This window comes from Accipiter gentilis, chromosome 2 (assembly GCF_929443795.1).
Source record: "Accipiter gentilis chromosome 2, bAccGen1.1, whole genome shotgun sequence".
Taxonomy (NCBI): domain Eukaryota; kingdom Metazoa; phylum Chordata; class Aves; order Accipitriformes; family Accipitridae; genus Astur; species Astur gentilis.
Window position 1 is genome coordinate 22829724 of NC_064881.1, and position 15370 is coordinate 22845093.

General features: G+C 42.7%; 1 protein-coding gene across 1 annotated transcript in view; it reads left to right on the forward strand.

Annotated features, from left to right (window-relative positions):
* Positions 1-10226, forward strand: part of STMN2 (stathmin 2) — a 41717-nt gene extending 31491 nt beyond the window's left edge. The window contains exons 4-5 of the mRNA XM_049823612.1: positions 5762-5953; positions 8840-10226. Coding sequence (XP_049679569.1) covers positions 5762-5953; positions 8840-8899 — 252 coding nt within the window. The 3' untranslated portion in view covers positions 8900-10226. The remainder of the gene's footprint in view (positions 1-5761; positions 5954-8839) is intronic.
* Positions 10227-15370: the final 5144 nt, after the last annotated feature.

The following is a 15370-nucleotide window of genomic DNA, read 5'->3' on the forward strand; positions in this document are numbered from 1 at the left end:
CACCCGTGCTTTGCCACACGGGTCAGCAGGCTGTTGGGGGAAAAGGCTTCTCCAAGGCAGGGAAGGCAGCGGAGCTGGGGGACAAACGCTTCCTCCTAGACATTGCGTGGGACCTACAAAACTGCCGCTCCAGGCAAGAGGAGGAGCAGAGAAGGGATCGGCACCTTCGCTGGCGAAAGTGGGGCTTGCTCGCTTCTTCCAACTCATTCCTGCTCTCCTCCTTTGTTTCCCACCAAATCTGTAAGTGAGCAGGCTGGGAGGGACGACAGGCACTGCCCAAGACATTTGCCTCCCGTGTTGCCCATCTACTGATCTCCCTTTCTGTTCCTGCTGGCCCTCGGCTATGCTTGTGCAGAGGTGGAATACAGCGGGAAGTGCTTTTCCATGTAAAGTCCCAGTATTGTGTGTGGAATCAGCACCAGAACTGGGTGTTTCTGCTGCACTTTGATTGACACCGTAGCATTTCCATACATGGTGCTTAACCCCTAATGTTTACAAAAGATAACAAAAACTGCAAGCCGCTTCACAGTTCCTCATCCAAAAAGCGTAAGCCTATGGAATATGTGCCTGCAGGAAGATGTTTGTTACCAGCTGGGAGAGGGTTTGTTGTGAGACACCAGGGTCTGTCTTGGAGCACATGGAGTCATGAGCAGAGGCAGATTGCATCCCAGTGCTGGCAAAGCTTGTCCCCACAGTCTGTCATGGGCTTTGCTGTTAATGAACAATCATAAGAAAAACTTGGCATTGATCTTTATTAACCTTAAAACGCCAGGCCAGGCCTCAAACTGCAGGGGATCACAAAATCCCTCATCAGCAGGTAGAGGAGCATCAGACAGAGGGCTCAAGCGGTACTTCTTGTATCCCTCCAACATGCCTTGTTCACTCCCATGGGTCACAACCCTGAGAGCATGAATTTTGTGCCAGTTGAGGAAGAGAGAGTTTTCTTGAATCACATCATGGATGCACTCTTTATTTTTTTACTCTTCTTCACGTTCTTAGTAGCCGTGGCCCAACGGTCCCTTGGCAGACTGGACAAAAAAAAAAGATCCTCATCTAAATTCAAGCAAAATTTTGCACCATCTAGTTTCAGTAGAAGCAGGACTTCACCTACGGTTACAGCTCAGATGTCTCTGACTCTCTTGCCATATGGCCATTTCACTTCGTTGCAGGAGCATCTGCCTCTCCTTTGTGTCTCTTTAGACTGTCCTTGCTCTGGGAGAGGAACTGCCTCTCCCTGTGTATTTGCACACTCCCTGGGACAGTGAGTTCTCACAAAAGCCAGAACAGGTGCTAATGTAGTACAAATAATAGTATCTTCCCAGTGAAGAATAGGATGTAACTGTGCAGAGATTTGAAGAAGCCAGTGCCATGAATGAGGTCTAACTCAAGTCCATTCCCTTGCTTTTATGTGGGAAAATCTCGACCTCAATTCCTTCCCCTGAAAACATCGCTATTTCAAGTCAACATTTCCTTCCGGTTAATGCCTAGGCTTCACCTTGGCATTTACATTGCAGTAGGAGCCTTTAATCCTGTCTTCACATTCTGCTCCACTAATAGTATCTCTTAAATACACAAAACACTGAAGAATTCCAAGGTTAATGCAGCTTCTGCTGAACAATTGAATTTTAAAAAATCCAGCCAGTGAATGAATGTGTTACGAAAGTGGAGCTCATGACTGGTAGCATGCCCCATACATCCTAGTAACTAAGGATCCTGGTAACTAAGGTGAATGCAGACAAGCTGAAATTTCCAGTTTAAAAGCAGTTGTCTGAGCCCCTTTCTTTCTTAAAAGTTATCCTGTAATTTTATCTCTGCATAAATTACTTCAATATTTGTATGTACATGTCAAAGAAAAATAGATAAATGTGAGAAAATAAAGCACCTGTTACTCAGATAAGTAGAATTTTCTTCCTGTGAGTAATGATTAAAAAATATATGTATCTCCAAAGCCAGTTCCCATAAATAATTTTGCTCATGAAGGGAGTGTTTAGTTGTCTGCATCTATCTCTGGCCAGCTAAGTATGAGATGTGGATTTCCTTTTGAGGCAGTCATCTCTGCAAACTGAGGGTGCACATGATCTTTTAGAAATATGACCTGAATATCGTAGGAGTTTGCCTGCATTAGCCATCTTTTTAGCACAGCAGTACATTTGTAGGTATCTGTACCAGGAATGTTTTGCCACATTTTTATTCCTCCACATCTAGCATTAGATGCTGCAGCTGTAGCTGCGTTGATTATGCCTTGTTATATTTAAGAAGAGTCTTCTGGACATTCCCCCTTGAGTACTGCTTTTTTCTTTCTCCACCATTTCATACTTTTGTCTCCTTATTAATCTTTATCTTTCATCCCATTTCCAGCCTTTTTTACTGATTTTTTCACAATAGCTATACAAGAAGCGCTTACCGTAAGCCAATTACAAGTATGTTAGAACATGGACTATCAAGGATTTGAAAATACCCTTTCCAGCACTTCAAACAATACAATGTTGACAAAAACTTGGAATAAAAACTTCCTACGTATGTTGGAATCCTGTATCAAGACCATGGGAGTCCAAGCACAGCATTTAAAAGCCAACACAAACAACAAAGGGAGTCTATTAATCCCAGCCCCGCTAGGTATCTGGGGTCATTCATCCACCCATTTCTGGATGTGTAGTAGACTTTGAACAGACAGGGTGGCCAAGTTCTTCTGCCAAACGTGTTGGAAACAGAAAATCGTTTGACAATCCAGTACAAAAACATCCAGAATTGTCGTAAGGGGATTTAAAAAATGGTCTGAACACCAGGGAAGCAGGCAGACTCACAGCTGGCGTACAACAGCATTAGAAGAGGGATGTCAGTCTAAATGAGACTCTACCCCGTAGATGTTCTGTGGTGGAGAGGGGGGGTCCCTTTGTTTTGAACCAGTCCTGGGTACCTTGAACATTTTGTCTGAGGAAAAGGAATGCCATTTAAGGCATATCGTAAAGGAAAATCGCATTAGGGGTGTGCAGTCAGTTTCTGAGCCCTGGTTTAGCTTTCATTCAGACTCTTACTGCTGCCAACACAATTTGCATCCGGTAAATACTGAATTAGAGTATAAGGATTTTCTTCATTATCGTGCATTAGTGGACAAATTATTTTTTAATGTGTTGTCTTCTAGTGTAGCCTCCAGAACTGTGTGTGCTTTGATATGGAACTCTTAATTTTTCACTGTTTTCCTGGATTTATGATAATAAGAAGTAGTTCCGGAAGGCAAAGGGTTTGAACGGAAGAAAACAAATCCTGAAAAATGGGCAAGTGCCCCAAAGTCTCAAAGGCATTTTGCTACCTCCTGTTGAAAGCCAATGCTCTTTTAAAAAATGCTGCTTATAGGCACAGTCCAAATCTTACTTTTTATTATAGCATCTCTACAGGCCCTGGCTATGTCCTTGGAAATGTCTGTTTTCCAAATCTGCAAAGGTTTGATTTTATAACGCATTATATATACATATGTAAACACCATGAAATGTTAGCCTTTCAAATTAACAAGTCACTTCTTAAATGTTCCATGGAGAAGGAAATTATAATTGGTATCATAGTCCCTTTTCTATTCAAATTCCCAATAGGAAGGGGAATAGATACTTAGATTATCAAAGTTACTTTTAGATCACTTAAGCCAAGGGTTCACAAAATTCGTATCAGCAGCAACCAAAACTTAATGACAATAACTTTTCTGAAAGTAGATGAAAGGTTGCCATTGAATACTAAATTAAACAGAAAATGCCGAACAACTTCACAAGCACTGGTCAAACTGAGCCACCCAAGTTGGTCCAAAAATGGTGAAGCAAGGTGAAGATGTTCAATTATTTCAGTTTTATGTTGTACCAAATCTTTCAAAATAACTTTTTTTCATTTTGAAATAGCCTACAGCTAAATAAATCTTAAATGCTAAGTATCTGAAATCAAATATTGTGCTTCAAAATAACTTATTTTTATTATATTATTATTGAAATGATTGGTGGTTTTGTTAAGCTTATGGGGCTTCTATGATTTTTCAGTTAGTCTACAAAATTTCTTCGTTGCCCAGCTCTTCTTCCTTTTCACTCATCCTCCTTCCATTCTCCACCAGTGAAACTCCCTCTGCTTTTGGCTGCATCTCTCTGGGGTCATTTTGTTCCCATTTGCAACATCTTTCGGCCTGCATAGCAGTTATTTTCTCTGAGCCAAAGACCTGAAAAATGTTTGCTCTGCTACTTTATGTTCAGCATATGTTACAATGGAGGTAAGAGCCAGGAAGAGCCTTTGTAAGGTACCAACCATTTCAGTAGACCGTTTCCATCCGCAAGTGCTCCAGGGATCCCAGTTTGAGAAATGAGCCCTTTACTGCAACCAGGCCAGAGGTGAAAGCAGATACATTAAGTGGCCAGGATGGATGAAAGTAGCTCTTTCCTCTGATCTCAGGCAAGCCATTACAACCTTTCAAAGCCAGATATGTTTTACTCCAGTGTCTTGCTGCAAGATGTTCTGCCTGGCTTTTGCAGCATTTTCTAGAATCTGCTTAATTTGCCTTATCAGTGCATCTGGCTTTATGTGTATCTCACCTTCGTTAGAATACTTGTTTTCTCCTCCTAGCTGGATCTCGCTCATGTAAAAGAATTGCAGCCTTTTTCACTCCATTTAAAGCCACGCAACAGAATTTAAAAGGATTCATTACCGCTAATTGTAATTATTGGTTAAAGCCCTTAATTTAGACCTTAAACTAATTCATTTTTGTGGATAACAATGGCAACAGTGCATTGTGATCTGCACTGAAACACGCACTTAGCTTCCCAGAGCCATATTTCATTCCCCGTTTTCTGTTTGCTTCTCATGCTCCCTCTAATTTATTTTATCCAAAAGCGTACAATGTTATTTATCATTTCCAAATAACCCCTCTGAAACATACTGTCTTTTTGACTAGACTTGCCTGGAGGATAGGTCCAATGCTGCAAGTTCTTTGGCTTCTCTCCTAGGATTAGTGGTTTCATGTTAGTAATTTGATTTAAGATAAATAACAAAGCTGGTGCTTCTGAGCAATGCATTTACAAAGAAGAATAACAAAGTATTGCGCATAGGATGCATCCATTTAACCCCTAGCTGCAGTTTTCATCTTCCTTGCAAAATTTGAACTTTTAACTAAAAATAGCTTTTTTGTTATTTTCCATAGAATAAACCCATCTTTTCTTTCCTCATCAGTGAGATGAAGCCAAACATAAATATCATGGGAAAAAAACATTGTCTGAGTTGATTCTGTCTGTCTTACACAACAGTAAACTTCAAACCCTGTTACTAACTATTCAAGCACTTTAAAAGGATAGTCCAACCTAGGCAAAAAATGCACCTCTCCTGTGTCAGCACCCTCCCTTTTAACACTGTACATACCTTCAACCCCCAGTCCCCTATCTCTACAAATAAAATGCTCATAGCTGAAAGACTGCCGCTGTCAGAGGTTGAGCAACAGCTGCAGTAACCAAGGCAGCCCAGGGCAGTAACACATGACAGCATTTCTCATGAACAGAAGTGCTTCGGCCACTTCTCTGCTGCTGCCTCAGGCGTGTACCCCACATTTAGCCAGCGCCTGTAAGCCCCTGTTACTGAAGATAACCTGGTTTATACACAGAAGTGACCTTTCCAGGCAATGTATAAAACATCAAAGCAACAAACTTTATGCAGTTTCTGAACTCGGTGAACTGTTGCCTGATGGGGGTTACTTTGCTCCGCCAGAGTATTTCATTTCAGCTGTGTGTCTCTCTGTTTCCAGTCCCAGGAGGCCCAGGTGCTGAAACATCTGGCAGAGAAGAGAGAACATGAGCGAGAAGTGCTTCAAAAAGCTTTGGAGGAGAACAATAACTTCAGCAAAATGGCAGAGGAAAAGCTGATACTGAAAATGGAACAGATCAAAGAAAACCGTGAAGCTAATTTAGCTGCTCTTATTGAACGTCTCCAAGAGAAGGTAACCACACCATCACTCCTCACCTTAGACTAGAGAGAAAAATCTAATCAATGTTTTGAAGAGATGTTGTGGGTAGCCCTTATCTCGGTTGCTACACGTGAGCGATTTTTAAGTCAGAGCCCCTGATGGCTATCTCAACCACCACTCACTTTTGTAAAAGATTGAATGTCTATAATCACACAGTCCCAGGATGGTTGAGGCTGGAAGGGACCTCTGGAAGTCATCTGGTCCAACCCTCCTAGGGGTCCCCAGCCCCCTAGACCCAGTTGGCCAGGACCATGTCCAGATGGCTTTTGAGTATCTCCACAGATGGAGACTCCACAGCATTCCTGGGCAACCTGGGCCAGTGCTCGGTCACCCTCACGGTGAAAAAGAGTTTCCTGATGTTCAGAGGGAACCCCCCGTGTTTCAGTGTGTGCCCACTGCCTCTGGTCCTCTCATGGGCACCACCAAAAAGAGCCTAGCTCTGTCCTCTTTGCACCCTCCCTTCAGGTATTTATGGGCATTGGTGAGATCCTGCTGAGCCCTCTCTTCTCCAGGCTGAACAGTCCCAGCTCTCTCGGCCTTTCCTCATAGGAGAGACTGAGAGGTGCTCCAGGTCTTTAACATTCCTGGCTCTTTGCTGGACCCTTTCCAGAGAAAGGCTGATTTTCTAGCTTTTAAGAAGTGCTGTGAATGAATGAAGTGTCACTTGTGTTTAGATTTTGGCTTTTAAGAAAAGTCATTCATCAAATCAAACAATTGTCCTATGTCTGTAGTTCTTGGTCTTTGAGAGGATAAAGATGAAAAAATATGGGGAAAAAAATCTTTCCTATGCATCAAAAGGGGTCTGTTCTTTCATAAGTCTTGCAGCTGAAAGAGAGTAAATTTTCTTTTGGAGATCTTTGGTACAGCCGGAGGAAACAGGTAAATCACAAACCCCACCATGCAGGACCAAGTATGCCCTTCTTCAAAACAACCCGTCCACACAAGAGAGGTAAACATGCGAATTAAGATTTAGAAGTGTTAATAAAAAATTAATTAGATCTTCATGAGTGATGACTCGTTTCCTCAATGATGAACTTTCTAATATGTTAGTAAATTGACTAACGGAAAGAAAATAGCTCTCAGTGATTTTCAGTTAGATCTTCTGCATAAGCACCTCTGCTTCTTTGATAGAGACAAAAGTCTCGGAGAGTAGGAAAGAACAATAGAAAACAAAGGATGACATTACAAGTAACTGCACAAAGGGGATAGTTCTTGAGCTTAGGAACTGTACCCAGATGACTTGATGTTTTTGCATTGGATTAGTTTGCAGGCACGTGTCCTAAAGCTTATGAAAACAAAGGGAAAAGCCAATTAGCCATCCTTGAGGTCCAAAAGGAAAGGGAAGGACAGCTGAAGCATCCCTCTGTCCTAGGTTAATGTTAACAGACTGTTAGACCCCGTTGCCACACCAATACGATGGCATATGTGCATGAAATCCAAAGAAAGCTTCTGACCAAAGATGACAATAACTCATTTGGGAACATTTGTACAGACTGGTAATTAAAAATTGCATGACTATACAGTTTGGCCAACACAAAAGCAAACCCTGAACATGCAGGAAAAGAATAAGTGAGATATCTGGGTCCAAATCTTCAAAAGTTACACAGAACTGTGGACACCATGAAGTATTGGTATCTAGAAGTTCCTGCAATCAAAGATAACTTCTGTATACTGCAGTTAATAGAAGCCCCGAGGAACAAGTACCTTATGAAATCTAGCATTCACAATTATGGATCTTATAAGAACTGTGATTTACAGGTTCACTTGATGCAATAAGCTGTCTTGGCCTGTGATCCATAGCCCAGCTCAGACAATAAAAAGATAACTGTTGTCTTCTGTGAATTTTTTACCATAGAAGTCCCTGTAATGCATGGAGATACCTAGAGAGTGCCTTAAACTGAAGTCAGCTAGGGATGGATGTTTGCTTCTCTAGTCACCTTGTGCTTGTCATTTGGTTGTCTGGGGTTTTTTTCAGTGATCAGACATAAGAGGTAGAAGTCTGATAGTTTGACAGTTGAAAGGAGAGAGACATAAACAAAAAACCCTAAAACCCAGAAGCTGCCAAAACCAACAGTTTTATAAACACCCTAAGTAGAACGTTCCTAAATTCATTTGACAGCTGTTGTTCCTGACCACAGGCCTATTTCCATGGAAGTATCTGAATATACAGTCGCTCAAATAAGTCTAAATTAATTATGACTGCTTTTGTAAAAGGGAAGACAACATGGCTGAAAGTGGACAGAAAGGCTTAGCATTGACCTTTGGTAATGTTGTCCCTTCCCCATCAGAGCCAGAGAAAGAATGGAGAGGACAGCTAGCTTCATCATTCAGTCTAAGAGGGTGTTTGAGATGTTCGGATTGACACATCTTGGTGGAACTAAATTGTTGGACCTTTATTTATGGTTCCTAAATACTACAGATAACACAGTAACTAACACTTCTTCTGCATACAGTGTGCAAGCAATTAATTCAAGCCCACTCATCCTTCCCTATATTTAGTTTAACATCTAGGAATTCAAAGGGCAAATGTGAGCACATGGCACATCTTACATAGCTGCATGCAGCACCTCTCAGTGTGGACCTTTAAAATGAAACTCTGTGAGGTGCTGAGGATTATAAGGGCATATCAAATAAAAGACTGAGCTCCAGAGCATAAGTGGAATGTAAGCATTGAATGTGCCTCAGGCTGGTCTGGTGGATGACACCTCTTCTGAGTTGCATCCTTTAAAGATGGTTGTGCTGTGAAACAAGTTTGGCACAAGCATCAGATGCACAACCTACATGGGTTGTCATCAGGAGCATCCCTGGGCAGGCGGAATGAGAAAGAGATTTGATTTTTCCTTTCTTGATGTTTTCCAGGAGAGGCATGCTGCAGAGGTCCGTAGAAACAAGGAGCTCCAGGTGGAACTGTCTGGCTGAAAACAGCAATGGTGGATGTGACCCATCCCCACCATTAGTAAACTCCCCCCGCCTATATTATTATGGATCATGCGATATCAGTATGGGAAATGTATGACATGGTTTAAAAAAAAATAAAAATCAAGAACTCAATAAAAAACTTTAAAAAAGAAACAAAAATAAAGACAAAACCAGTGCGGTCTCTTTGCAGAATGATTTGCTTGATGTTTAAAAAACTTGGATCTTATTTTGTAAATACTTACATTTTTGTTAAAAAATACAAGTATTGCATTATGCAAGTTATTTCATAATCTTACATGTCCTGTAACAGGCTTCTGATGTTGTCTATTTCCACTCGGTTGAATTTGCTAGGTCTGTTCATTTGAAGCACCTCATGTCTAATTCCATTCCCTGCGACTTTCATTCCAACCCACCATGAGGTCAGTAGTAGTTCTATGGTGCTAGAGACCAGTCATTGCCTAATAAACTAGACTGCTTTGCCACCAATAAGCTTTGTTGAAACAGTGACTAGATCACAGGTATTGTGATTTCACATTCAGCTGTCCAAGACAAAAGGCTCTTAAAATGTAGTTTCTTCAAAAGCAACTTAACGCTACAGGACTCTGTAGTGTGCTATACAATTGAGGTTAAATTGCCATGTGCAGTACTTGTTGCTTCTGTTTTTTGAGGTGAGAGGCAACAAATACAGCTGTGCAACAGAATGAAAGCAAGTGGGATCAGTCTGAGGCAAATTTAAGAGGCACATCGTAACCATCAAGCTATGACAAATTCTGGATGATGCCAAACAGCCATACAAATGCTAATTGTAAAGTGAGCTTAATTCACCACTTGAAAATTTATTGATGGAGCAACTAATAGATAGCATCAAGTGGCTTTATCTGTAGGTGCCATGATCTATGATACTTACCTGATGCTACCACATTACATGTGCAATAGTACAAGAAGCTACCGAATATTTCACCTGGAACCCATGAGCCAGTTACCTTTTTTTTGACACTGCTGACTTCCATTTGTCATGACCTTTACTCTTCAGTGTTAGCCAACCTTACCTAGTGACAGACTTCTAGGAATAAGAGGGCTGAAGCAGGAGGAATGACTAGACAGGGTGCTTGTGCCAAGTACAGTATCACCAAACCTAACACATCATCCCCAAAATAGCTGCAGTTTTGAAGTTGTCCCTACCCCCCTGGAGGTTGCTGCCTGCATATTCTACTCTTCATTAGTGCTATTTTCCTGTATGTCATTGTGAGCAAGCTGTGATTAATAAAGAATTGGGGTTCTGTGAACTGAAAAAGGGCTTGTCTCTTCTCTCGCTCCATTACTTCTCCGACATGTGCCCATGTGAGGTGAAAACCTAATGTAGTCATAAAGGCATGGAAATGAGACTTAAATAAGACATATAAATAAACCAAGCCTATTTCTCTGCTAATACAGGACTGACCCCTGCTATGTGTTTTCCAGTGCTTAGGCTGGTTGTTTTTAAAGATTACCGTATAAACTAAGCCTATAAATGTGACCTCTAGCACTGAGTTTATTAAAAAAAGAGAACTAGCTACACATACATGCACAGGCAAACCTTAATCCTGTCTCAAAATTGGGGGGAGAAAAAAAGAAATGTGGGGAAAGAAATGTGAATAATGTAATCTGGGTACATACCTGAATAGCTGCAGCAAGATTCTGGCTCTTAACACACTGATTTTGAGGGTAAAAGGGATTCATTTACAGGATTTATTGAAAAACACAAAATAGCTAGGGAAGCTGCTGAGCTGCAGAGCTGAGATACAAAATTGGATCAGATCCCATTTAGAACTGGACAGGTGATTGAGAATTGCCTCTGGGATTAGTCTTCTGATTTGAAGTCATGAAAGTGGCATCATTTACTTGCTCTTTTGGAGAGATGGCTCCTGATCTGCAACAGTTGGAGCCAAGCTATGTCCCTGGAAGACTTGGCCCACAGTCAAAAAGCAGCAGAAGCTGATGCAGGCGCAAGGCTGCAAGCTCTGCTGTGTGCAGTGAGCTCTGTACCACAGAATGAAAGTACTCCACCTTGTTATAGCAGCTGGGTTTCCTTGCCTAAATTCCTTGTCTTTCTGGCAAAATTACGAGAAGTAAACCTGGCAGAGAAGCCAAACAGCAAACTTTGAATCTGGATGTCATGAGCTTCAATGTCGCCAAGCCTTCAAAGTTTGTATATTGCTCTAAGTCCCAGTGAAAAAGGTCATTCAGTCAAGTTTATATTTCAGTTTAAGGTCCATGATCTTGGTTGGAGGGCTCCCGGATTTTGGTTTCATTTCCCAACAGCAAGTCATTTACAGTTTTCCCTGTGCATTACCTTAACAAGCTCTGGTCATGCTTCCAGCCCTTTTCCCGTTTGTCCTGGTGGCTACGCTTGCTCGGAGAACAGGCCAAGGACACATCTCTGGTACTGAGGCCAAGCAGGGCAGCCTGCCTTGCCTCCATGGGGCTAAACTCTCTTCCCCCACAAATGAGGGTGTCCACATCCAAAGTGCCTGTTGGGATGGTCCCCGGCACATGCTCACCCCAGTACAGACCCCAGATTTGCCTGGGAAATGCTTCTCAACAGCGACCAAGAACTGCACCAGAGCAATGAGTGAAGAGCAAGGCAGTGTGAGCACTGTAGGCCCATGCTCTGCTGCGGTTCGCTTGGACCTTTTAACAGTCATGGGTCTGGCCTTCATTTTATTAAGGTATAACTACATCTTGAAAGCCTGTTTGCAGATACACTCCATATTTAATCTATAGCAGCAAAAAGAAATACCTGGAGAGCTGCAGCGTGGACATTTCATTATATTACTCCTGATTCCTTATATTACTTCTTCATATTGTGCTTAGTAGTGCCTTCCTAGCTCCTCCCTGCTTGTGCTAGCAAAAGTGTATTTGTTCCATGGGTCTCTCATGTGGAGTTACAGATTAAGGATCTCCTTGAAAAGTAATAAAATATTCAAAACAACCATTTTTAAAGTATTACCATTCTGGCTACTTGAAATAGCTCAGGTGTGTTTTTTTTTAATTCAACGCCAAGCAGAGTGTTCAGGACTTTTAGATAAAAAAAATTAGGCCGCTTCTTTGATTAGCTGTAGATGCCCAACTACATGCCGTGAGCTGTGAGCAGCTGATGCAGCAATGCAGAGCATTTTTTATGTAGGCTGCCTGAAACCTCCCGCAGTTCAGGAGGGAGCCTGGAGCGCTGGCATTGTACGAGGCAGATGCTCCCTCCTCCCATGGAGATTTACAGCGGCTCAGCAGCAGGGCAGAGCTGTGCAGCACATCGAGAAAGGCAATTCTGACCTGTGGCCTCTGCGGGGAGGGCTTGGTTTCCTATTAGATAACCCATCAGTTATGTCAAGGCTGCCATGAGGAGACCGCCCGAGTAATCAGACAGGAAAGGTTCAAAACTGTCACGTGGTCCTACTGAAGCCACAAAATTTATGCTCAAACCAAGTCAAACATTTCCAAAGTCAGGAGGCTTGTATGTAGGGTTTAAACCCACCACTGACCCAGAACTTGAAAACAAGGCCTTTTTTTCCCTTTGTTATCATGCTTCCTGCCAGGGGGAGGTGGTTTTTTTGAATGACTGGAACAAAATCCTAACCCTTCTATAGCCAGATGGCAATGTCTGTCTGTTCCTTCACTCCACAATCCCCAAACACATCACTGATCTACAGCAACATCCTATGCACACAGGCACAGAGTTGTCTGCCTTTCAGCAGTCCTTTCAGATGTGATCAGTGTAGGAAAGAGCTTTACTCGCAGCACCTTAAACCATACAGAGAAGAGAAGTACTTCTCTCTCATCTCCCAGAAGGAGAGGGACATGGTTTAAAACCTCCATTTAGGGCAGCACGAATGAACACCTCCTTTCTCATCCAACTGTGGCCAGATCCCGTCATGTCGAATCAAACCCTCCCATCAGGTTTTTGGTGGAGAGAAGAGAGGATTGCACAGGAGGAGGCAGGTCCTACTGACATCTTGCAGCACATGCCCCATTCTGAGCATATTTCAGCGGTGGAAGGAGGCAGCCGTTCTCTCAGCAGAAGGGCTATTAATGGGAGAATTTAAAAGAATCTTTCCCATGCCCCAGGGCTTGTGCCGCAGTGATGCTGGTGCAAGAGTGCCATGCAGTGGTCAGTCCTATTAATGGAGATCGTCTCTAAATAGACCAGGGATTGTAAGGATTTCCTCTGAAGTATACCCATTTAGTCTGCTGCACAGTTTACACTGTCTTCATGTAAGGTGGATGGTGGCTCTGAAATCTGAAGACTGAGTTCAGACATTTGCAGGTTTAACTCCATTGTAACATGAGTGGCACGACCACAGATAGCTGTGAGACCAAAAAGGGCTGATATTTTTGTGTGGATCAAGAAGCAGCCAGAATTACAACTGTTGCACCACCACCATCAGAAACTCTCATGACTATGAGAATATCTGCATTACTGAAACTTCAAACATTCCTAGAAAGCAACAGATAATACACAGCGGCCAGCTTAGAAGAAAGACCAAGGACATGATAAGAGCAACGTCAGAGGTAGAGGGAAGAGTAAGAAAAGCTAGCATCAAAACCCACCAGCAGATCAGGGTCTAAAAGAACCATGAAACAACTCTCAGATTTGAAATGTAGATTTCATCTCCCAGCAAAGGAGAGAGGATGGTCACCCATGAAAAACACTAAACTCTTTCTCCACCCCCACCCACCCCAATACTTGGAACTAGGGCCCGAGACAGAAGAGCCTAAAATCCAGCCTACAGTATATATGCAAATGTATCCCATAACTCTGTGAGCAGCAGAAACCAGAGTATGCTATGGACTCCCCATGGATTAGGTAGGTCCTCCAAGGTACAATAAAATGCCTGTGCTTCAGCCGTTCATAATTTCAGTGTTATCCCGATGCTCTGATAGCATCTGAGCTTTAACTTTTCCTCTGGTGAAATTAATGGACGTACCTTTTTCTATTCAAATGTCCACAAAGACCATAGGAATGCATATAACTGATAATTTACTTACGGAAACCTTCACCTTTTTCAATGTGATGCCATGCTTCCTTTCTTTTGGGTGGCAGTAAATAGCTGCTGGAAAATGTCTTCCTATTGTAACAGGTTGGCTTTGGTCAAATGGGTCCCAGAAAAGGAAGCTCCTGGGCAGCTCCTGAAGATGGAGGACAAGAAAGGTGTTATCCAAGATAAAGCCCGGACAAGTATGATATAAGAAAACAGCCGAGCTACAATTTAAATTTCTTTTAGCTATTATAGTTGCAACAGATTTTTTAAACAAACTTTGAAAAACAAGTACACCATAATAAAATAAATTTTAAAACATTAACTCTTAAAATACGCAATTTTCCAAGGAGTCTTTTAGATAATTATTTCCACAGGCTCACAGTTTGCAAACCCCCCCATGTACAACTGCTTGTGACCAGAAGAGGGCAAGCTCTGATTATTTAACAGGCAACTACAGATGGTAAATTTTATTTTGAAAAGCCTGTCAAGCTGTGCACTATGCTGAAATCCTGCTTTGTGGAGATTGATGTTCTGTATTTGCCCTAAAATCTGGATTTAGTTTTATATACAACATAAAAGATAGTACTTTTTCCTTGGGCAAAATTCATTACTTTTGCTACGTTTCCTGAAGAATGCAGCACTGGGCAGGCATCGCATATAAGCTAAAGGATAAGGTAGCCATGCAAATAAACAGGTTAGAATTAGCTGTTCCATTAGTCTTCAGTTTAGGAGCTGGTTCTAATTCTAGACAGTCTGAACCAGCTCTCCCGTGTGCTGGATGGAGGCAGGAAAACCTCAGTGCTGTTCAGCTGGATTTTGAGCAGGCTAGGAAAGGGTGATGCTCACAGCAGAAGCAACCAGACTCAACAGCTGGGACACCCCTTCCTGCACTGCGTTTTACACCTACACATTTGTGAATGATGAAAAAAATGGCGGAGCGCAGTGGTATATGAACAGCTCTCAATGAACCAGGAGCGGGTTGCCTGGATTGCAGATTATCCCTGACATAGGTATTAGCTTGGGAGCAGCACCGGATAAATGCCTATCTTCGGCTTCCAGGGACAGGTTTGGAAGCAGCACAGCTCGTCGCTCACAAAACACAGCCTGCGCCTGAATTAACAGTTTCTGTTAGACCTTTAAATGTCCCCGTGAGGGGCCAGCTCAGTTTTCCTTGTGCCATGCTCCTAGGACACCCTACCAATGCTGGAGGCAGCCTGACTCACTCCAGCCTGGTATGTCAGCTTGGGTGCCTGCCTATGCAGCCGCAGCCCGCAGCAGAGCTCAAGGGGAAGGAGAAGACATCCCCCAGGCAGCGCAGGGAAGGAGGAGGCTGCCGGCTGCCACTGGGAGACAGCAGAACATTGGCAGCTGCGCCCGAGCTGGGGGGAGGAGAAGGGCGAAGCTGGGGGTGCCGCTTCTGCTGTGAGCCCCCCCATCCCTGGGACCTCAGGAAGGG